Source organism: Lissotriton helveticus, chromosome 4_1, assembly GCF_964261635.1.
Source record: "Lissotriton helveticus chromosome 4_1, aLisHel1.1, whole genome shotgun sequence".
NCBI lineage: Eukaryota > Metazoa > Chordata > Amphibia > Caudata > Salamandridae > Lissotriton > Lissotriton helveticus.
The window spans coordinates 1175839692-1175864450 of NC_136063.1; the positions used below are offsets into that span (position 1 = coordinate 1175839692).

The 24759-nt window shown below is 50.0% G+C and overlaps 1 protein-coding gene across 9 annotated transcripts in view; it reads left to right on the forward strand.

Moving 5' to 3' along the window:
* The window catches only part of RELCH (RAB11 binding and LisH domain, coiled-coil and HEAT repeat containing), an 878561-nt gene that overhangs the window by 361729 nt on the left and 492073 nt on the right, over positions 1 to 24759 (forward strand). For all 9 annotated transcript variants that reach the window (XM_078687764.1, XM_078687757.1, XM_078687759.1 and 6 more), the window contains one exon: positions 24500 to 24612. In XM_078687764.1, coding sequence (XP_078543890.1) covers positions 24500 to 24612 — 113 coding nt within the window. The remainder of the gene's footprint in view (positions 1 to 24499; positions 24613 to 24759) is intronic.

The following is a 24759-nucleotide window of genomic DNA, read 5'->3' on the forward strand; positions in this document are numbered from 1 at the left end:
CGCGCCTGTTCTCTAGCGCGGCTGCCCAAGGAGTGAGGTGGGAAGCGCAGGAGAAAGCGTGTGCAGCGGCGCCCAGCGGAGACACTGCTCCGTGGCGCCTGTGTGGAGGCGCGGCTACCAAGAGGTGAGGTGGGCGGCGTAGGAGGCAGCGAGGGAGGCGGCGCCCGCGGGGACACCGCCCATCGCGCCTGATAAGAAGCACGACCACTCGTGTGGAGAGAGTGGACGCGAGTGGCCATTCCAGGCCACTGGTGCCTCGAGGAGGCCTTCCTTAGTTGTGGGGCTGCTGGGCATGTGGCCTGGCGTATGAAGGAGGTATCGACTTGAAGAGTGAAGCCCTGGCTGCTGTGGTTACCGCTTCTGGCCCCAAGTAAGGTGGAGAAGGTAGGGGCTGTTAATTCACTGGGCAACCCCCGTGTGTCACCAAGGAGGGGTGGTGCTCCATAGTCAGCCAGTATTTGGTTAACTGAGAAACTGAAGGAGAGGAGACTGAGACTAAGGTCTATTGACCCTGCGAAGTGAGGAAACAGTGTGAATAAAGAGGGCAACTGCCCAGTGACGTTTACTTTAACCCCTGTGTGCCGCCAAGAGTGGGAATTATGCTAAAGATCTGTATTCTCTTTCAGAGGCGGGAGGGGGGAAAGAAGCTCTGGGCTTGCTTGACCAAAAGTATTTAGGCTGTACAAATAAGCTGTGTTGTGCACTGAACCTGTCCATTGGAACCCTAAAATAGTCACCTGTTCTAAGGGAGGGAGTGTCATCCTTTGGGTGCCAAGGTGCCAATTTAAGTGTATAAGCCTGAAGGTTTTCAACTGAAGTGAATGTTTAATGTAACATCAAAAGTACAGTAATAAGCTAAGTAAGGAGGAGAGGAAGAGTTTACATGATGAAGAAGTGTGACCCTTAATTTGCATTGTAAAAGTGATTTTGAAACAACAAATGAACCTAAGAAAATAAGTAACTGACAACAAGAGAAAATATAAAGCTTTTTCTACTTTTATAAAAATTAAGGTGTAGTGTAATTTTTGGGATGGAGGTGCACTGAATTACTGAATGGGTGGAACGCAAACTTCACACAAATGCCCTGAGATGAGCCTTACTGCTTAGTGTCAAGCTACCCTAGGTGACTTGGTGACCCCAGGTCCAACATGATTGGTGTCTAGCGGTGGGATCGAGACTGGGTTTGCGTCCACTCTTCAGTAACTAAGTGTACTCCATAGACCTACACCTGGAGTTTTCTCCTGGCGGACTCCCCAATTATTTTTTTGTTTTTCCAAATTTACTCCTGGTGGTGGGTGGAGGTAGCTTCTAGTTTTCCTTTAAAACCAATTCCTTCCAAGAGGCTGTCCTGAACTCTCATTGCCAAGATGGAATTTGCTTTGGAAGAGTTAGAGACCTATACTATGGCTCAGCTCCGAGAGTTTTGTCAAAAAATGGGAGTGTTTTTCAAGCGTGGTGCTAAGAAGGGGGAGCTTCAAACCAGCTTGAGGGCATGGGTGGCAGCTCACCCAGATGGGAAGAAGGAGGAGGAGGAGGATGCAGACAGGGACACTGTCATCGGTGTAGATGGGTTGTACCAATCTGAGGGGGGAAACTTGTTAACAGGTCCCAGAACACTCTCAAGAGAGGGCAGCAGTGTCTCCGCGAGAAGCTTGACTGAAGCCGAACTAGCAGATAGGAGGGATGAGAGACAGTTAAGATGGGAGTTAGCGAAATTGGAGAAGGCAAGAGAGGAGAGTAGGTTGGCTCACGAGTTGAGCCTCAGAGAATTAGACGTTAAGGCCCTGCAAGTAGGGACTTCCAATTTTCAGAATGGTGGCAGCGAACCAAAGGAGTTGACCAGGGAACCCAGACCCTATTTACCGAAAGACATAGTTGCCAGCTACAGCCCAGGGGATGACATCGCCAAGTGGCTGGCTGCCTATGAGGTCTCTCTAAGAGCCCATGGGATCCAGGAGAAACACTGGGGGGGGGGTGGGTTATACAAGTATATGCCACCTACTGGGCGGGACACCTTGTTAGCCCTGAACCAGGAGGAGCAGACCCACTACCCCACCATGAAGGTAGCATTAATAAAAAAGTTTGGGCTAACCCCGGAGAAGTAACGCCAAAAGTTCAGAGGGGGCCACAAATTAAGCACCCAAAACTGGGTGGATTTCCTGGACTATGCAAGGAAGGCACTAGAGGGCTGGATACAAGGCAGCGAGGTGAAGGACTATGAGGGGTTGTATGACCTTTTTCTAAAAGAGCACCTACTCGAGAAATGTTTTCCTGAGCTGCGTCAACACCTGGTGGACAGCAAGCTGACCAACCCCCGGAAGCTTGCAGAGGAGGCGGACATCTGGGCAAGTACCCGGGTGTCGTCGAAGGGGACTGGAGGGGATTCCCAAAGGACCGGACAGGGCGCCCCCCAGAAGAAGGAGGGGGGGAGTTAAAAAGCGGGAGTTCTCAAAAGGCCCCCAAAACAGTTTCCAGGGAAAGGGAACAGGATTCACCCCTAAGGCTAACCCACCCCGGAACCCTCATCCTGGCCAAGGCCAGCAGCCAAGGGTTGTCCACTGCTTTGAGTGTGGTGGTGTTGGACATTATAAGGGAGATGCCAAGTGCCCAAAGAGACCACCCCCTCCCACTGGAGGAAAAGCCCCAAGAGTTGCTAGTGTAGTGCTCGGGGAGGAGTTGCCCTTAGATAAGGGGGGTGAGTGGGCGGGTGTCACCTTAGTGTCCCTGGGAGAACGGGAGATGGTTCCTAAGATTCAGGTGCCCCCAAATACTATCAAGTATGGGCAATGGATCACCATCAATGGCTAGAGAGGGGAGGCTCTGAGAGACACAGGAGCCAGTATGACTATGGTGAGAAGTCATCTGGTGTCTTCAGAGCAGGTGATTCCACATGTACTCCACCCCGCCGCGATGGCTGACGGCAGATTGGGCCACTACCCCGTGGCCGAGGTTCCCTTTGAGTGGGAAGGGGTTGCAGGTTCACTTCGAGTTGCCGTAAGCCCTGCCGTGCCAGTTGATTGTCTGTTGGGGAATGACATGGAGCACAATGCGTGGAAGGAGGTGGAATACCGGATTCATTCAGAGATGCTGGGTACACCTGACTGGGCCTGTGCAAGCACAAGGTCTGCGACTGCCCAGAGAGGGAGTTCGCCGGGGCTGGAGCCTGGAACAATGGCCCAGCCCGCTGCCAAAAAGGGAAAGATCCGGAGACGGGAGAAGCCTGCTTCGGCTTCCCTGCCCCATAAGACAGATCGGCCACCTGCGGTGGTGGACCAGGAGTCCATGGAGGGGGAAGTAGTCTCCCTGGAGGACTTGCCTATCCCTGCTGAGTGGCATGTGGAAGGAGGGCCTACCAGGGAGGAGTTCTGTAAGGGCCAGAGGGAGTGCCCTACCCTTGAGGGACTGAGGCGACAGGCCGAAGCCCAGGCAGCAGGGAACGTTGCAGGGAATTACCATATTTACTGGGAGGAAGGACTCCTCTACAATGAACCAAAGGTACCTTTGCCCAGTTCATCACGGGCCCTGGTAGTCCCTCAGCGGTACCGAGCCTTTCTTTTGGAATTGGCTCATGAAATTCCCTTGGCAGGACACTTAGGACAGGACAAGACCTTTGCCCGGCTTGTCCCCCACTTTTACTGGCCTCAGATGAGAGTGGCGTCCGACACATACTGCCGGACATGTGTATCCTGCCAAGCTAGTGGGAAAACAGGGGTGAAGCTGAAAGCTCCCCTGGAACCACTTCCTGTCATTAGCACCCCCTTTGAAAGGGTGGGCATCGACATTGTGGGGCCATTGGATCCACCGACTACGGCTGGACACAGGTTTATCCTGGTACTGGTGGATCATGCCACACGGTACCCAGAGGCAATTCCTCTGAGGACTGTCACTGCACCTGTGGTGGCTAGGGCCCTAATGGGGATCTTTACCCGAGTGGGTTTCCCCAAAGAAGTTGTGTCTGACAGGGGGACCAACTTCATGTCAGCATACATGCGGGCAATGTGGAAGGAGTGTGGGGTGACCTATCGGTTCACCACTCCTTATCACCCACAGGCCAATGGCCTTGTGGAAAGGTTCAACAAGACCTTGAAAGGCATGATAAGAAGTCTGCCTGAAAGCCTGCGGGGGAAATGGGACGTCCTCCTACCCTGTTTGCTATTCTCCTACAGGGAAGTGCCGCAGAAGGGAGTGGGCTTCAGCCCCTTTGAGATTCTGTATGGGCACCCTGTACGCGCGCGGACCTCTCAGCCTGGTGAAGGATGGATGGGAAAAGTCTCCCAGGAAACCCCCCCAGGATGTGGTGAGCTACATGCTGGCTTTCCGGTGCCAGATGGCAAAGTTGTGGAAGCAAGCTTCCGACAACTTGGAAGCCAGCCAGGCAGTAATGAAAGAGTGGTATGACCACAACTCTCACAAGGTGGAGTTGGAGCCTGGCCAGAAAGTGTGGGTGATGGAACCTGGAGAGTTGAGCGCTCTCCAGGATCGCTGGACAGGCCCCTTTGAGGTGTTAGAGAAGAAGGGTAAGGCCACCTACTTGGTGGATCTAAAGACCCCTCGACAGCCCCTGCGGGTGCTGCATGCTAACCGCCTCAAACCCCACCACGAGAGGTACGAGGTCATCTTGATGATGGTGACTGACGGAGGAGAGGAAGCGGAAAGCGAACCTCTCCCTGACTTGTTTTCGTCTCAAGAGAAGGATGGGTCGGTGGAGGGAGTGATTCTCTCCCCATCCCTCACTCCTGAGCAGCGGGAGGACTGCCGCCAGGTCCTGGAGCAGTACTCCTCGCTGTTCTCCCTTGTTCCGGGAAGGACCCACCTGTGTACCCATGATGTGGACACAAGAGACAGCCCACCAATGAAATCGAAGACCTACCGGCTGTCAGACAAGGTGAAGGCCAGCATCCACGATGAGGTCATCAAGATGCTGGAGCTAGGAGTTATTGAACCTTCCAGTAGCCCCTGGTCCAGTCCGGTGGTGTTAGTCCCAAAAGCTGCTCCACCGGGCACCACTCCAGAACTGAGGTTCTGTGTGGATTACCGGGGACTGAATTCAGTGACAAGGACTGATGCCCATCCGATCCCTAGGGCGGATGAATTAATTGACCGACTGGGAGCTGCCCAATATTTGAGTACCTTTAACCTTACTTCTGGGTACTGGCAGATCTCCCTTACAGATGGAGCAAAAGAAAAGTCAGCTTTCTCCACGCCTGAGGGACACTTCCAGTTCTGCGTGATGCCCTTTGGGCTCAAGTACGCCCCTGCCACTTTTCAGCGGCTGGTGAACCAGGTCCTCTCCGGAATGGAGGCTTTCTCCGCTGCTTACCTGGATGACATTGCCGTCTTCAGTAGCAGTTGGGAGGACCATTTGCGTCACTTGCAAGCTGTTCTCCAGGCCCTGAAACAGGCTGGCCTGACAATAAAGGCCAGTAAATGTCAGATTGGTCAGGGGTCGGTTGTGTACCTAGGCCACTTGGTGGGTAGGGGAGCAGTGCAGCCCCTCCAGGCAAAGATTGAGGCCATCATGGCCTGGGAACCCCCCAAGACACAGACTGAGGTCCGAGCCTTCCTGGGCCTCACAGGTTACTACCGTCGCTTTGTGAAGGGGTATGGCACTATTGTAGCGCTCCTCACAGAGCTCACCTCTAAGAAACAACCTCGACGGGTAGTCTGGACTGAGGCTTGTTAGCAAGCCTTTGAGAAATTGAAGCAGGCAATGTGTGCAGCACCGGTCCTGAGGGCCCCAGACTTCTCCAAGGAGTTCATTGTCCAGACAGACGCATCAGAACATGGCATTGGGGCAGTGTTATCGCAACTCAATGAAGAGGGTCTGGATCAGCCTGTAGTCTTCCTGTCCAGGAGACTGCTTCCCCGGGAACAGAGGTGGAGTGCAATTGAGCGGGAGGCTTTTGCGGTGGTGTGGGCTCTGAAGAAGTTGCGGCCATACCTGTTTGGCTCCCACTTCCTGGTTCAGACTGACCACCGGCCCCTTCGTTGGCTGATGCAAATGATGGGGGAAAGTCCCAAGTTGTTGAGATGGTCCATCTCCCTACAGGGAATGGACTTCCGGGTGGAACATCGGCCTGGAGTGGACCACGCCAACGCAGACGGTCTCTCTAGGTATTTCCGCCTTAGTGATGAGGACTCCCAAGGGGTTGGGTAGCTCTCCCCACTTTCGGCTGGGGGGGACGCGTGTTAGACCTGTCTGCCTTTGGGTAGTCCCTCCTAATTAATTATTTATTTTGTCCCCTTTTTGCCCCTCAAACCCTTTTTATCTTTTTGTGTTCACTGACTTTATTTTAGGTGTTGACAGGGGTTGGGTGCTCGTTGCCCTCATAGTTCTTTGAGGCCTAGGCGCCTTCCTGACAGGATTTTTTCTGACATACAAAATGGTGGCTATTAACTGCCACAACTGCCACCACTGGGACTGGGTCCATAGGGCACAATAGGATTCTTCTAGAACCTTCCGGTCCCTTCTGGACCTTTTGAGGTCAGCCTATATAAAGGCTGGTGTGTGGGCGGCCATTTTGTGATGACCATAGAACCTGAGGAGTGAGGCTGTGACCTGGGGAGGGTGGCGCACAAGTAGTAATTAGTTGCCTTTAAGGCTGACAGTTTCCTCTTGAGGACGCTCCCCCCTGGGTCCCTTTGACTGAGCCCCGGTGTGGTTCATTACCCCTGAGGGAAGTGGCCCTTCAAGCTCCTGCTGGCCCCCCTCAGGTCCTTCCTGAACATTCATCTAACCCCCCTTGATAAGGCTCCAAAAGACTGACTTACCAGCCTTGTGAGTAGCACAGCGCGAATCCACGAGGGGCCCTGAGGCGCTGTAGTCGAGGAGGAGCCCCTGGGACCCCCCGCGGGTCTGGAGAGGTACATCGCCCCTGGAGAAGTGTTGTGAATAGCGCCAGCTGAGGCGGGAGACACCGCTCCCTCGTGCATGCCCCGAGGCGCAGAGATCGTGAATAGGCGGTGCCGGGCGAAGACACTGCTCCTTCGCGCCTGTTCTCTAGCGCGGCTGCCCAAGGAGTGAGGTGGGAAGTGCAGGAGAAAGCGTGTGCAGCGGCGCCCAGCGGAGACACTGCTCCGTGGCGCCTGTGTGGAGGCGCGGCTACCAAGAGGTGAGGTGGGCGGCGTAGGAGGCAGCGAGCGAGGCGGCGCCCGCGGGGACACCGCCCATCGCGCCTGAGAAGAAGCACGACCACTCGTGTGGAGAGAGTGGACGCGAGTGGCCATTCCAGGCCACTGGTGCCTCGAGGAGGCCTTCCTTAGTTGTGGGGCTGCTGGGCATGTGGCCTGGCCTATGAAGGAGGCATCGACTTGAAGAGTGAAGCCCTGGCTGCTGTGGTTACCGCTTCTGGCCCCAAGTAAGGTGAAGAAGGGAGGGGCTGTTAATTCACTGGGCAACCCCCGTGTGTCACCTAGGAGGGGTGGTGCTCCATAGTCAGCCAGTATTTGGTTAACTGAGAAACTGAAGGAGAGGAGACTGAGACTAAGGTCTATTGACCCTGCGAAGTGAGGAAACAGTGTGAATAAAGATGGCAACTGCCCAGAGACGTTTACTTTAACCCCTGTGTGCCGCCAAGAGTGGGAATTATGCTAAAGATCTGTATTCTCTTTCAGAGGCGGGAGGGGGGAAAGAAGCTCTGGGCTTGCTTGACCAAAAGTATTTAGGCTGTACAAATAAGCTGTGTTGTGCACTGAACCTGTCCATTTGAACCCTAAAATAGTCACCCGTTCTAAGGGAGGGAGTGTCATCCTTTGGGTGCCAAGGTGCCAATTTAAGTGTATAAGGCTGAAGGTTTTCAACTGAAGTGAATGTTTAATGTAACATCAAAAGTACAGTAATAAGCTAAGTAAGGAGGAGAGGAAGAGTTTACATGATGAAGAAGTGTGACCCTTAATTTGCATTGTAAAAGTGATTTTGAAACAACAAATGAACCTAAGAAAATAAGTAACTGACAACAAGAGAAAATATAAAGCTTTTTCTACTTTTATAAAAATTAAGGTGTAGTGTTATTTTTGGGATGGAGGTGCACTGAATTACTAATGGGTGGAACGCAAACTTCACACAAATGCCCTGAGATGAGCCTTACTGCTTAGTGTCAAGCTACCCTAGGTGACTTGGTGACCCCAGGTCCAACAGAGAGCATGCTATTTTAACCCACCACATGCAGGATCCTATACACAGACTTTATTCTATTGCTGCTGCAATGTTTGTTTTCTCCTTCAGACTTGAATTTTACTTTATGCAGTTTGAAAACAAAAACATAGCAAAAAAGTACAGTATAAAACAAAGCAGTATCAAACGGATTCAACCACTAACCACAGAAGAGAGAGTTGCATAGAATGGTAACAATTAAAACAAAAGCTAGGAATTAAACAGAAACTATCTCTAGAAGCTGTGGCTGACTTGGTAAAAGACTACCATTGGCTTATGAATCAGAGGTCTGCTCCAAGGTCACTTAACGGCTCTTTAAAGGTTTAGGGATCTCTTGAACAGGGGTTATAGGCATAACAACTGGTGTCAATTCAATGAATACCCTAATTTTCCAGCAACTAGTAGAAGATTTGGAAAGTCTCACATTGACCCATGAAATAGAATAAGTGATCCGACGAAGTGAAAAGGTAATCCTTGGCTAGTTCCCTCAAGCACTACTGCTCAAGAATCCACATAGTTGGGGCAGTTAGCAGTAGAAGCTCCTTCCCTTTAGTGGTAGATGGAGCTATCTAACGCACAATGCCTTGGATACTGATCCCCACCACCTTCTCCCTTCCCCCAGATGCTAATGTCCTCAATTTATGACATATTTAATTAGAATTTGATGTTATCCACATAGTGTTAAACATAAATATTGGCAATGGCACAATGGCAGAGCAGAGCTTATCCAAAGGCCTGCTATGTATGTATGCATGTGTGTATGTATATATATATATATATATATATATATATATGTATATATATATGTGTGTGTGTGTGTATATATATGCACACACACATAATCAATGAAAAAATAATGTTTAAATCTGTTATATTGAGAAGCTTTTGTATTCTTATTATACAAACCAAACTTAAACTACATAGAAGTGTAAAATTCTAAACTTCTACGTAAACCCTTTAATTTATGCAACACATTCAAATTATTATACCTCCATACACAGTTTATGCAACTCTGTAACCACATCCCATTAACTATAAATTGTGCCTACTCCATGCACTGCGTATACCTTTTAAAATTCTATCATTTTTACCATCTAAAATAATATTGTTTACAGTAATAGTTATGACTTCGCAAATCACATCTTTTGTGACAAAACAGTGCATGGCAGAGTGGCAGGTTATGGTTTATGTAGAGTGTGGCTACCCCGTTGAATACACTGTGTATGGAGTTACGCAAGTTGCGATAATTTTAAGGTATTGTGTAACTGATAAATTAAAACTGTTTCTTTAGAATTAAAAAAATTGTGTAGTTTAAGTTTGGTTTGTAGATAAAGAATAACTAAATGTATAATATTTTAAAGATGTTGCTTAATTTATAAATGTATGGTATAACTATAACTTTAGAGTGTAGTTTAAGTTTGGTTTGAATAGAAAGAATGAATAACTTTTTCCTAACTATAACAAAGGGTAACCTTTTTTTTTTATTTATTAAATTTCAATATTTTTTTAAATAAAAATGTGTATCAAACGGAGTTTACGGTCATCCAGTGGAGTGTTATTAACTGGACTGTAGTACAATAGAGTGGAGGAGAGTGTCATACAGTGTTCTCTTGTAGTGTAGTAGTGTAGTACAGTGTTTTAGAGTACACAGGTGTGCCAACACTTAAATAACACCTTTATAAGTTTGCATTGCTAGTGTCCCTCACATGCCCCCCATCTTATGCTCACAGTAATGACACCTTTCTCAAAAGTAACTCTGATTATGTCCATTAGTCGCTCAGGTCCGTGTCCAACTCTTCAAGCGGGAGGGTGCATATATTTCCTCTAAAAGCATTCCATTTCCCCCACACCTGTGTCCATTTCTTGGGGCACCCTCTGTGGATAAAGACCACCTTCTCTGCCACCATTGCACTATCCATGTCGCTACACAACTGTTGATGTGTGGGGATGACCTGTGCTCCCCAGTATTGAGCTATGTTTTGTTTGGCCAGTATCATACCTAAATTCGCCCAGTCCTGAGCCGCATGGTTAAGATCTGTCGGCTCCCAAATGTTCAGAAGACATCTCTTGGGTTCTGGGGAGACATTAGGTCCACAAACCTGTGTGATTGTGTCCATGACAGCCTCTCAGTAGTGTATAATTTTGGGACAAACCCACAAGGTGTGATAGAAAGTACCCGGTGCCCCGCAGCCCTGCAGACACAACGGGGTGTTGGTTCTTCCAATTTTCTGTGGTCATTCTTGTGTAATATGTTCGGTGCAGTATTTTGAGTTGCACTAGTTGTAATTTGGAGGGTATTGCCACTTCACATGGGGACGCAAGCGCCTCCTGCCAGTCTGTTTCGTCCAGTTCCCCCAGCTCGGCCTCCCATTTCTCACATATGGTGTCTGTGGGATCTCGCTTGTTATTTATAATTTTACGATATATCAGGGAGATGGCTTTTTTAGTCATGTAGTCTGTTAACAGTCTGTCCTCAAGTGGTGAGGACTCTGGGAGATCAGTGCCGGGTGGAATAGCTTTTGTGAGTGCATGTTTGATCTGTAGGTAGCGGTATTGTTCCGTTGATGCTATCTCGTATGTTTCCTGAAGTTGACAGAATGAAATGACCCCACCTTTTCTCAACAGGTCCCGTACCTTTGATACACCTATGAGGTCCCATCGGGTGAAGCCTTTGCTATTACGGAGTCTACCTATTCGTCGGGTGTCCCAGAGTGGTGTATGTTGTGTTAAGACACCGTCCCAGCCAAGTGCACAGAACGCAGTGAACCAAATGTGTACGGTGTTTGCAGTTGGTCCCAATAGCATGTTTTTACGGGATTTGTTGTAAAGTGCACCCAGAACACCTTCAGTACCAAGAGTGTGTATCCATGCGAAGCGCCGCTTCGTCTTGTGGGGCATGCAGCCACTGGTTTACCACAATGAGCTGCGAGGCCCAATAGTATGTTTTGATATTTGGTAGGGCAATTCTACCGTCATACCAGTCCCTTACCAATTTGTGCATGGCTATGCGGGCAGGTTTCCCATCCCAGAGAAGATGACTTACTTCTGTGGCGATCGCTTTGAAGTAGGAGTGAGGAGCCGGGAATAGAGTGTTCTGCAGGGCGAATAGAAACCTGGGGAGTGCCATAATTTTGAACAGTGTTACAGCAAGCAAATGATGGACGGAATGTTGACAATGCAAACATTCTCCCCCAGTCAAAAGATCTGTGTTAAATCCATCGTTCTTTTGCCCACTACTCCACCCCAGTTTGGACCCAGCCATATGCAAATCAGTCTTGTCCCTGTGCCCCATGGGAACAGTCTATTTTTTTTTTCAAATATATTTTTATTGCAGAGTTAGAAACCACAGGATACAAGCAATCAACCAGTGCACTCGTGACATCCCCTCGTCCACTAAGAAGTCCAAACTGTACACAGCCATTCAGCCCGCATCCCGGGGGCCGGGCGGCATGTTATTACATTCAATAGGAAAAGCACGGTGCACGTCCCACAGGGACCATGGTCGAAAAGTCGTTGTACGTATCTGCTTTTATCCCCCCCACCCACAACAACATCTCAGTCAGCCATCCCAGAGGTAAAGCAGTGACACCGCTCATATCGGGGCCTGCCCTAGGTGCTATCGTTCTATCTCGCCTGGCTGCTCCCACCAGCCCTTCCACACTCCACACTGTGCCTACCATCCTAGTAGAGTCAAGGCACCCAGGCGGGCTACCATCCAGTGGCTTCCGTCCCACCCCGAACCCCCATGAACCAGTCCCCCCCAAGGCCCCCCCCCCCCCGGCAACCGCTGGGCGTACGCCTCGTCCTGTCGAGTTAGATGGAACCACCACAGTGCGGAATATAGCACTTCTGTGTTCGCCCCGTGGTGTCCACCGGCTTAGTTCTCCCCATCCTCGTCGTCCACAAAAGAATCACGCAAGGCCTGCACCACTAGCTCCCATGCACGCGCCGCTTCCAAAACCTTCTCATTCCCCATCTTAACAGCCTGCTGCATCCGGAGCACACTCTCGCAGGCAGACCACCGCAGCAATTCATTCTTCCATCTACGCAGCGAGGGCCCCCCCCTGGACTTCCAATGCCACGATATCTCCCTCTGCGCCAATATCAGACCCAGATCAATGAACTTGCTCGTCACCTTGGTGCGTTTGGTGTGCGGGAACCAGAGCAGCAGGCACGCCGCCATATCGAATTCCACCTCCCTATCTGTCACTGCATTCAGGAGTCCCCCTACCTCCGCCCAATAGGTCCCCAATTGCGGGCACTTCCAAAACAAATGATCCATGTCCGCTCCCAGAGACTAACACCGTGGGCATCGGGCATCCGGCACCTGGAAGTACCGCTGTAATTTCTCTGGAGTTAAATAGGCCCTATGAAGCACATAGAAATGCACTTGCTGAAAGCGCGCATTTCTCGTGCCCTTCCACGTGCGCCGCAGGATGTGTCCCCAAGCCGTATCCGGTATGTGCCGGCCCACACTCTCTTCCCATTTAGCCTTGAGCCCCAGGAGTGGCTCCAGTCCCTCATTCAGCATCCTATTATGGAGGCACGTCACAGCTTTGACCGTGCCTGCTGCCATCACCACATATTGGCACGCCATAGTCGTCGTGGGTTCTACGAGCCCCCCTTTCCAGTGCTTCTGTATGGCAGCCACCACTGCCGCGTGCAGGAGGAACCCCCCGTCGGGCAGCCCGAACTGGTCCCGGAGCGCCTCGAACAGTGCCAAAGCCCCATCTATGTACAAGTCGCCTACCACCTGTAGTCCCGCCTCCTCCCAATCCAGCAACGGGGACCAATCTCCCCCGTGCGGCAAGGCCGTCAGCATGCCGATCGGGATCTCCGGCGCATAAGGCCGCGAAGCCCTCGCTCTCCGAAGGCTCCTCTGCCAACACATCCGGAGTGTCCTTTCCTCCATAGTGAGGGCCCGCAACTCAAGCCTCTGCTGCATGACAATATAGGACAGCACGTGGCGTCGTATCCCTCGGTCCCGGTCCTCCTCTGGACCCCGGAACACCCTAGCTACGTTCTGTGTAAGAACCTGCAGCTGCGCCGCTAGATAATACAGCTCGAAGTCAGGCACAGCCATGCCCCCTTCTATCTTAGGGCGGAGGAGCGTGCTCAGGGCCACTCTACGGCGGCCGTGCCCCCATAGGAAGCCAATAATCATCGATCTCAGGTCTCTGAAGACCCCTTGGGGAATCCAGACAGGCAGCGTTCGGAAATAATAGAGGAAGCGGGGGAGCGCCACCATCTTCAAAAGCGCAATCCTACCCAGAACCGTCAGCGGGAGGGTCGACCAGAAAGACAAGCTGCCCCTCAGTGCCCGGACACAGCGACCAATGTTGCCCTCCAAGAGGTCCGCAGTCGCGTGGTAGATGCGAACACCCAGATAGGTGAAACAAGATGGCTCCCACACCACGCCCAAGTCGCCACCAGGAACGGGCGAGCCCGCTCGCAGCGGGAACACACAAGTCTTCGCCCAATTGACCTTAAGGCCCGACAGCCGGCCGAACTCCGACAACAGCTCCATCGCACCGGCCAATGCCCGCGAGGTGTCAGCCAGGTACAGGAGCAAGTCATCCGCATACAGCGATATATAATGCCACTGCCCGCCTCTCGCTATCCCCGCGTACCTGACACCCGACCTCGCATGGACCGCCAAAGGTTCCATCGCCAGAGCAAACAACAGGGGGGACAGAGAACATCCTTGCCGCGTGCCCCTGCCCACCGGGTACGCCGCAGACACCAGGCCGCCCAAACGCACCCTCGCCGCCGCCGAAGCATACAAGACCCTTGTCCACCTGCGGAACCCCTCGCCCATGCCAAACCTCTCCAAAACTCCGTCCAGGAACGGCCATTCCAAGCTATCAAAGGCTTTCTCGATGTCCACGGATAGGACCGCCGGGGCTCCCTCCTCGTCCAAGATGGCGTCCATTATCCCCACCAAGCGGCGAATATTCAGCGCCGTGCTCCTCGTGGGTATGAACCCGGCCTGGTCCCTATGTACCAGGCCCGTCATATATGGGGCCAGCCTGGTGGCCAGTATCCGGCTCAGAATCTTATAATCCACCGTCAGCATGGATAGCGGGCGGTAAGACCTCACATCCGCAGCATCCCGGCCAGGCTTTAGGAGCGGCACAATCAAGGCCTCCCGCATGGACCCAGGCAATACCCCAGCCTCGAAGGCTTCAGCGTACACCGCCAGCAGCCTGGGCGCCAAACTGTCCGCATACCGCTGATAAAATTCAATCGGTAATCCGTCCACCCCGGGCGTTTTGTTGCGGGCCATATGCTTAATGGCCGCCCGCATTTCTGAGAGCGTGATCGGGCCGCCCAGTTCCTTCGCGTCCTCCTCATCTAGGACCGGAAGCTGCCTCGCCCCCAGGTATTCCGCAATGTCCTGGACCCCCACTCCCAGCTGGCCCTGATACAGTTCCTCATAGTACCCCCTAAAACATTCCAATACCGCTGCTTGGGTGTACACCATCTCTCCCTGCGCAGTACGAATGCCGAGGATCGGGGAGCCCCTAAGTTCCGGATTAGCCAGTCTGGCCAAGAGGGTACCCACCTTGTCTCTTTCCGCATGCGCCCTGATGATATATTGCCTGTAATCATAGTATCGTAAACGTTCCGTCTCGGTGGCGACCACTTCTTTCGCTTCTAAGAGCTGGGCCCGTAAGTCCGGCCTAGCTGGCCTGCGGCGCTCCAAATCCCTCAGCCTTTCTTCCGCTTTCATGAGGTCAGTCAACACAGCCGTGCGAGCATTCGAAAACCTACCCAAACACACTCCTCTCACCACCACTTTCATTGCATCCCATTCAGTGGACCTACTCGTGGCCGTGCCCTCATTCACTCCGAAATAGCTATCAATGCTTTGTCGAACCGCATCAGTGAACACAGGATCTTCAAGCGTTTCCGGCCGAAGCCGCCACGTTGGAATTACTGAGCGCTCTCTCTGCCACTGAATGTGCACCAATAGGGGGTTATGATCTGAGATAGTCCTAGCCAAGTACTCCGCATGGGAGATCAACGGGGCTAGGGATCCGCTGCAGAGCACCGAATCAATCCTGACATGCAGGTCATGAAGAGCAGAGTAAAAGGAGTAATCCCTGGTTTCCCTGTGCCGCTCCCTCCAGACATCCAGCAACCCCCATCTATCCTGCCAGTCCTTCCTGTGCGCGGCTAACCTGCGCACCGGGGAGTCCACCAGGGGGGGATGGGACCTATCCAGAGCCACATCCGTGATCGAGTTAAAGTCCCCCCCTAGCACTATTGGGGCCGCCAGGAAAGAGGCCAAAGACCCCGAGAGGCTATCAAAATATCGAGCTTGATCAGTGTTCGGCGCATACACACAGCAGAAAACCACATCCCGTCCATATAACCTCCCCTCCACCGCCACAAACCTGCCATCCGGATCCACAACTTGATTCAGTAATTGAAAGGGTATCCCCGCCCTCACCCAGATCAGCACCCCCCTGGCATACGCTGAGTAAGTGGTGCCAAACACCTGGCCCCTCCATCTTTTCTGCAAGGCAGTACACTCTTTCTTAGTGAGATGAGTCTCCTGGAGCATGGCAATCTGAACCCCCCTGCGTACTAGATATGCATGGACCTTATGACGTTTCACCATAGTTCGCAGCCCCCGGACATTCCACGTCAGGCATTTCAGATTAGGTAACGTCCCCATTCCAACTTCGTACAGTCCAAATCAAATAACGAATGTTCACAGCCCCCCCAATGCAGTTGCCCCCCCCCCGAACACACCCAAAACAGAAAAACTCCCCAAACCCCACTCCCCAGGACAGAGCACACGAACCCAATGTCCGCCCCCATCCAAACCTTGAACCAACTTCTCACACTCTTACCCTGTGGTCTCCACCACAGTCGGCCTTAAGGGCCCAAGGGGGGTGAGTCGCCGCCGACCCCAGCAAGCGGAGCCCGCGCCCCGCGCCTCCATCCCTCCCGAAGCACACAGCCTCCCCTCCCGGCATCCCGTCCACCAACAGCAGGATACCACCCTACCATGAAGTCTCGAACTAGCCCAGTCCAATCTCAGCCGAAAAAGATACCATCTGAAGTCTGTGGGGTCACCGTCGGCCCCTGCAAGCTTTCCGCCTCCGAGAGTTCCTTGCCCGTCTTGCTGCCTTCCCCTCCCGAGTCCGTTTCCGCCCGTTCACTGTTCTGTTGCGACCCTGTAATGGCCGCCGTCGCTGCGAGTGCATCCCTCTTCTCCGCCGCCATTTGAGCCTCCCGTTTCTCCCGCTGGCGCCTGTTGCGGGATCTGATGCGTTGCGATTGCCTCACCCGGGGCCGCTTGGGTTCATCTCGTCTGCTTTTATGTGATCTGTCCGTCCCCGCTCTATACGACTCCAGCCAATGCCAAACCTCGTCCTGAGTCTGAAAAAAGTGCGTAGCCCCATCCATGATGATCCGCAACTTAGCCGGGTAGAGCAAGGAATACTGAACGCCTTCCTCCCTGAGTTCTTTCTTCACCGCCAAGAACGATGCCCGGTTTTTCTGGACCGCTTGGGTGTAGTCCGGGAAGATCGTGACCCTACTGTTCTCCACCTCATAAGGGCCCGACATCCTGGCCCGCTGAATGAGGAGATCTCGGTCCTTGTAGTGGAGGAGCCTCACCACCATCGGTCGGGGGGGGCGGCCAATCCCCGGCGGGCGAGCAGGTACCCGGTGGGCCCGCTCCAGCATGAAAAAAGGAGTGAGCCCCTCCGGCGCCACCACAGTGCGGAACCAGGTCTCCATATAGGCCACCGCATCCTCCCCCTCAATTCGTTCCGGAAGGCCGACGACCCGCACGTTGTTCCGCCTATTGCGACCTTCGGCATCCTCCGCCCTCCGCTCCAGTGAGTCCAGCCGGGCCAACATGTCCGCGATCCTATGCTCCGCGGCCACCACCGATGGTTTCAGGTCCAGCAACAGTTGGTCATGGTCCTTAACTCTGTCCGCTAGCTTCGCATGATCCGCGCGGAGCAGCCCTAGGCCCGTGGCCACTTGGGCGATGTCTTGGTGCAACGCGTCCTTAGTCGAGGCGATCGCATCAAGTATGGCATCTAATCGCCGGTTCAGCCGCTGTTCTCGGTCAAGCTCCGGGGAGGGACCCTCGCCCAGCCGAGTCGATGTCGCCGAGCCCTCCTCAGTGCATCTCACGGCCATCGGCCCTCCAGTCGCCGCCATTCCAGGGTGCTGCGTCACAGGTAGATACCTTTAGATACCTTGCTGCTTCCAGATGGAACAAACTTCCCACAGCACTGCGACTAGAACCATCAGAACTAATATTTAGGGCTAAGCTTAAAACTGCACTTTTCGAACAGTAAGGTATTCCACTTTTGTAAGTTCCAGTAAGTATCTGCTCCTCAGCGCGGGGACACGCCTCTTGGCGTCACCAAGCGCTTTACAAAACTCCCTAAATAGAAATAGAAATAGGTCCTGGAGCCCGCTGTCGTCAGCGCCCGTAGGCTAGTGCCAGTCGCCGGGCACCGGGCAGAGCAATGTCCTCACTGAAACTCACAGGAGCAACGACCAGCTAGGTACACTCCGCTCCGCCGCCCCCCTCGGGAGCCTGAGGGGGAAAGGATGAGTCTCCGGGCGGCGGCCAGCTAGGGTCCCCAAGCTCCTGGCGAGTCAAGGCAGCGTCACTCGGCCCCAAGGCACAGCACCGCCGACCCCAGTGCCTCGATCAGCTGAATGCAGGATCTCCTGCCAGTATCCCTTGCCAGTCGGCGACAACTCGGCTCAGAGCTGAAGTTCGGGGCCCGCCGAACTCCACGCCGCCATTTTCTTCGCACCCTCGGCAACACCTCAGCCGCTTCTTCGACTCGGTCTCCTCGGGGCCTGCAGTCCCCCAGCGGCTCACCAATAGTGTCCAGCTGTCCCCTCACACTTCAGAGGGCAGGAGCGTCGTCTCCGGGCCGCCTAGGGTTCCGAAAACAGGAGAATTAACGGGATTCTGCGCGGAGCTACGAGCTCACGCCGCCATCCCGATCGGCGTCCAAGCCACGCCCCTTGCCCCATGGGAACAGTCTAGACCGAACTGCCGGGCCAGGTCCTCCCTGAACCGGAAACAAGCATCCTGGGACCGGTTTCAGAGTATGTCACCCTTCTTCAGCCAGGCTAGCTTGAATCCAGTGGTACATCAAGTTGGAAGTAGGAGTGAGTAACCGGGAATGGAGTGTTCTGCAGGGTGTATAGAACCCTGGGGAGTGGCATCATTTTGAACAGGGCAGCTCGACCCAAGAGCAGGGAGTGCCAATATTTAACGTCGTGGCGGAGTCTTTTCAGGAGCTGTAAAAGGTTTTTCTCTATGAAATGTGCGGGTTAGGAAGTAATATATATTCCGAGATATTTGAATCCCCCCCCCCCCGTCCACGACCTGTATCATGCAGTCCGGTAGCTGCCACGAAGGCGTGCCACTAAGCACGATTTGGCCCAGTTGATAGTATAGCCCGAGACCCTACCATATGACGTGCAGATATATAATAGTCCAATTATTGATTGTCTGGGGGATGCCATATATAGTAAGATGTCGTCCGCGTATAAGGAAATGTGATCCTGCCATCCCTCCGTCCACTTGTGCCCATGTATCATTGGAGCCCTCCTTATCTGGGCAGTCAACGGCTTCAGTACCAGAGCAAACGGAAGGGGAGACAACGGACAATATTCTCTTGTCCCGTGACTTAGAAGAAAGTCAGCAGAGACTCGTCCACTCAACACCACATGTGCCAGAGGCTGTGTGTAAAGGAGTTGGATCCAAGCGCATATTTTGGGTCCAAAGTGTTGTAGTAGTGCGAAAAGAAAGGGCCATTCAACTAGATCGAAAGCCATACCTGCGTCCAAGGAGAGTATGACAGCCTCTTCCTGGATAGTGGGTATGCGGGCCATTACACTATTAAGTCGTCTCAGATTAAGTGCCGTATTTCGGCCTGGCATAAAACCTGATTGGTTTGTGTGTACTAGGGTTGTAAGGTATGGTTGGAGCCTAGCGGCCAGTGCCTTTGCTAGTATAATACACGTAGAGTATTTGAAAAACATAGAGTGCGCTGAGAGAATTGATGTGGGAAGGGAAACCAACAGGAATAGCGACCCGAAAGCTTACAAGTGGATGGTATGATAGCGGCATAGGACTCCCTGATGTCAAAAGATATAACTGGGGGGGGGGGGGTGGGGAGGGGTGGGAGGAGAAGAGAGAGAGAGAGAGAGAGAGAGAGAGAGAGAGAGAGAGAGAGAGAGAGAGAGAGAGAGAGAGAGAGAAAAAAAACAAAAAAACAAACCCGGCCAAAACAAAGTTGACAGGCCCCACTAAACATACAGTGCAAAAAAGGTGGGGTCACGACCCCCCCCGCCATTGCCCACTTGCAAAAAGAACATGCAATGGTCGAGAACATTTTTGTTATTTGCAAATCCAGCACGCACTACAAGCAGCCATTTCACGAGGCCAGTCGATCCCCGAGTACTCCCCCCTCTAAGATAGATAGGATTCCAGAAGAATTTACGCCCAGGAAAGCAATTTTATTGATAAATAAGAAACAGATTTAATAACATGCCCGACCCCTTCCTGCAACTTCGTAGACCCTGGGAGAAAGACATGGCGGCACTAGAAAATGATGAGTGGCAGGGGGCTCGGTCGTCCCCCAGGGAGGTAGCAATCTCGTCAAGGCTACGATTAGTACACCTTAAGGTACTACATAGAATATACTTACAAGTACCGCTCTAGTGAAGATGGAGTATAAGGAGGATCCCAGATGTAGTATAGGATGCGGCCGAGAAAGGAACCTTTGACCATATTCTGTGGGAATATATATATATATATATATATATATATATATATATATATATATATATATATATATATATATATATTCACTGAAAAAAAACATAGGTTTCACACCAGTTATAGTTAGGTGGAAATTTTACTCGCATAAAACCATTGAAATTCCCACGTTATAGTTAGTTGGACTCACTATAACTTGCGCGTGCAATGCACTGCTGATGACGTCACATATTACATCACTCATGACATGGTCAGTGACATCACTCATGACATCACTCATGACAACATCCTTGTGACAAAGTGGCAGACCTCCTATCAGCATAAAATAACCTTTGACACACACATTCAAAAATAGAAACTAACATTTTCTTAAACGCTACGGTCTAGATAAGTGTTAAGGACTAAAAAGCAGATCCTAGCTTTTGATACTTTTATATAGTTGTTTTATTATCCCTACAAAGTAATTTAGTTCAAATAAGAAGTATCAAACTTTTCGAATAATTTCTGGACTAAGTGGTGTTCTTGCACCTTTATTGAACCAAGCACTGTCTGTTCATGAAGCGTACCGTGCACATACTTTTCATCTTTGCTGCTTATATGCTTTCATTTGCCTTTTCTTTAGTTGATTGTCTATTTTGATGCTTTACTCTATTTGAAAGTATGCTTGAATCAATCAAGCAAACATTTGGAAAGCACTGGAAATCGCCTTTGAGGGCCGCGAAGAGCTGGGTATGTTGGCTGCTGCGTGGTGGGTTGTTCATTCGAACATCGAGGTCTTATGTTTGTAACTGAATTGTTGGAGCAATAGTGCGGTCCTGAGGTGCAGGGGAAGGTTGTTCCATGCCTTGGGCACCACGTGCAAGAAGGAACATCCTCCGCTGTTGATTCTGCAGATCCGTAGTATATCCGAGGGAGAGGGAAGTTGATCGAAGTTGTCTGGTCAGTTGGTGGTAGGTGACGCGTTTGTTGATGTATGCAGGTCCCTCATTTTGCATTAAACCATCTATGGTTAAGTTGACGACTTTATTAATTAACATATAGACTTAGCTCATTGCACTGAGCACAGTCTGCATGCCACCGGGCGCAGGGCTATATAACAAGTGTCTTAGATCCATGTTCCAGTAATTGGAATCTTTCAAGCGCCATCATATCCATATTGGTGGTTAAGACCTGGAAGATAGTTCTGATCCATCTCATTAATTTCAGAATGGATGTAAGTGCATTGATGACCATCTTCTTAAAAGTGTTCATTATTTAGGACTTCAATTTGGAATCTTTCATTGACAAAATGGCAGGATCAGTGGAAAAGGATACTTTTTCCATATTGTGCTTAGCATCGAACCGAAAAAGAGAAATTAATTGGTAGTGTTAGTTTTGTGGATGCCACATAGCCTTTAAAGTTGAATTTCAATATTCTGAAATCATTTATTTATTTCTTTTGACTTTAGAATATGATGGTAAACTTGACTCTGGCACAGGTCCTTGGTTTTATAAAGAAAGAGAATCATGTTTGTACCATTAGCGAATACATAGATGGAACACGGATGCTTTCAGCTGGTTGCCATTTGCTTTTTTACCTGTCTTCAAGGCTCCCCAAAACAATGGGATATTCAGACAAAGTAACCACAAACAAACTGCAAACCTAGTCAGGATAAGAGAACAAGTAGGCACACCAAGCCAGGCTTCTGTTCGATAACACTGTATGTGTTACATATTACCAGACTTAGTCATAGTATGTTCAAAGAACGTTACAGTTCTCAGTTCTGTAATGATGGTATGTTTAATCAACAGAAGAATATGCTTTTTGCTCCTCTACTAACAACATACGTTTCTAGATCCTTTGTCCTGACAAACATAGTTGGCAGTCATACAAATATTTCATTAGATTCCCTTTGCGGCATGTCACAAGGCTGAGAATCATCACTCGGAGAGCTAAAGTGCAAGATGTATGTTTATTAGAGGTCAACAGGTGCAGTACAGTTCACATTACTTCGTGGAACTAGGGATGCTACCCTCTAGATAGGAGTCCAAAACAAATTCCTACTGAATGTCACACAATCTCCAGATTACAGTTTGTGTAGGAAAAGTAGAGCTGCAACGGTAGCTTGTCAGGTAGGAGGGCCTCTGTGGCAATGGTGCCTATCCAGAAGTATCCCCTTCGATGTGTTACTCCGATTTCCATACACCCTGTAAGATACAAGGACAGAGTGAGTAAGCGTTCCATTGCGACACCAGTATATCCCTCTTTCCCGTTCATTGCCACTGCTCTTGTACCTATCTTACTTGTCTGCAATGTAGGCGGGCCTAGTAAATAAGCATCTCATCAGGCCTATAGCTTATCGAATATTGGCTAGATGTCAGTCCAAGGCTTCCTTTCTTGCTGTTTATCATTCCATTTTTTTCCATTCCCCCTATTCCCAAGGGATGAGTTTGTATGGTGGCTGGTATTGGCCTAGTCCCTTCTAAGGCAACACCCCTTCTATGCTGCTCCTGGATAGTAATGATGAAGTCATGGTCCATTTTACGACCATCTCTGTACTCTCCTCGTACCTGGAGCCAAAGCCTGTAGTTAGAAGGTGAGGTTAGTGAAGGAAGAGATTTCTACATGGGCAGGCTCTCTGGTTTGCCTATTTTCTCTGCTACCCCAACCATAAAAGCTGACTTAAGTGGTGAAATCCGCGTTCTGGTGCTGTGTAGCAGTGGAGACATGTGAGGTCCAACTTCTTGCTATCTGGTGCTCTAGAACTAACTCTCATACCCTCTAAACATGCACCCTCCTCAGCTAAGGACTCTACATACCCCTAAAAGCCTGGCAACTTTTCAGCACTGGTCGACCAAAAATCGTTTGCTGTCTTGAGGTGAAGAGATACTCCCTGGAATAGCGTAGAGAGGTTAGGAAAGAACTGGGTACTGAGAATGTGATATTTGGTTACCATGGTGCAAGTACTTACTTTTCTTTTAAAGAATAATGGAAAAACGTTCACAAAATAAAACTTGTGCACAGGAATACTATGGGAGTAATGGGCTTATCCGTAGTTCAGCGCAACAAGAATCTCACAGTCCTATGCTTTCTATTAAGCTTTCTTACGAGTAAAATAAGATGATACAAAATATCAAAAATGTATTCCTAATTATGATTACCACAGGCATCTTTTCCTCAGATCTGTAACCCACTAAGGTCATTTTGTTATGATTGCTTAGAAATAGGCATGACATAAGTCGATATTACCATGGCCCTTAGCATTCATTACTGGTAAACGGCTTCATTGTCATTCGTTTTAATATTCTGATATGTATTTCGCTGTAGTCGGAAGAGCTTCAACTATGTGAGCAATCTGCTGCTTCAAAGGTTATTTATTTATATTTACTTGTGAACAGAGCTCTCTTTACTTTGGGAGACACTGTTGACGTACCTTTCCCTGTCACATATCTCTTTTCTGTAGTGTAGAGCAGACCAGAAGAACATCACCATGGTCAATGACAGCAAGGTGCATCTTGCCGTGATTCACCTTTGGATTGGTATTTGGTTAAAGGCAGTGGTTGAGTGGAATTGCATGCTACTAAATAACCAATAATGCATTAGGTACCTAAAATACACTTTTACAGCCTAAAATAAAACTTCAACCTAAACTATTTGCCATTTTCAAGAACAATTAGATGAAATATTTGAAACTGTAATACATTTATTACATATAATAATATGCCATATCAATAATGGCTAGAGTCATAGAACAGATCATGCCTGGGTGTGGCATAAGCAAGTTCAAAAAGAAAACAATCAAGACAGTTCCAATTTGATAGCAGTGAAGAGGTCTGCATCACTGGTCCTTCCATTCTTTTGGGGTAAGTCGACCAACAGGTGAAAAATTCCATGTAATTCCTGTCTGTGTTAATACATAACTCCATATGCAGACACAGAACATGAATCCAGAGGCCAGGACAGCATTGCCATATTTATCATGGAAATCTGGTCCAGTTTTATGATGGCTCTGTCTTGCCGCAATCCTCTGAATGCCACGAGCAGACAGCGAAAAACGGCCTCATTCTGCAAGAATAATGTCTCATTCCAAACTCTAAGTGAGAAGCCAGCATACATATTGCACAAAGTGAAGATTTAATATATTTGAGAACAACAAAGCATTTTCCATGTTCAACTAGATATTTCAATCTCTTCTCTACGGGCACTTTTTTATACAGTTGAAGCCACTATTGCATAGGCTAACGCCTGTTCTAAGCAAATGGTTTCACTCTCTACCTTGAAATTGCACCTCACCAGAAGAAACCCTTAGAGGAGAACTATTTTCCATGCATGCCTTATAAACCTATGGTGATCCAAAGCTATATCTGTTAAGTCCACATTATTTTTTATTGCGTTTCAGATTAGCTTTGATTGCCCTGGAAAATACAAAAAGAAATAAAAAAAAATAGGTCATGGCTGTAACCTTTTCATACTGTGCTTCTGTTTATGTTTTGCATATTTTTTGCTTGTTTCATCCTTTCACCTTTTCTGTTTATACCCCAAAGCATTTTGGCATTGATTTGTTTCCCCCTCCCCAACTGTTTAGGAATTGATTCCACTCATACTGTGTACGGCCTGCCTACATCCAGAATCCAAAGAGAGGGATCAACTACTGCACATTCTGTTCAATTTGATCAAACGGCCAGATGATGAACAAAGGTGTGTTTTCATTTATCTTTTCCTTTTAATGGTATTGGGAGGGAATGGTAGTGGGTGACTGAAAGAGAATAACTTATCAAAGGTTTACATTTGTTGAAGCTATTATGAATGTAGATTAATAAAACAGCTTGCTTTCTTATCTTTCTT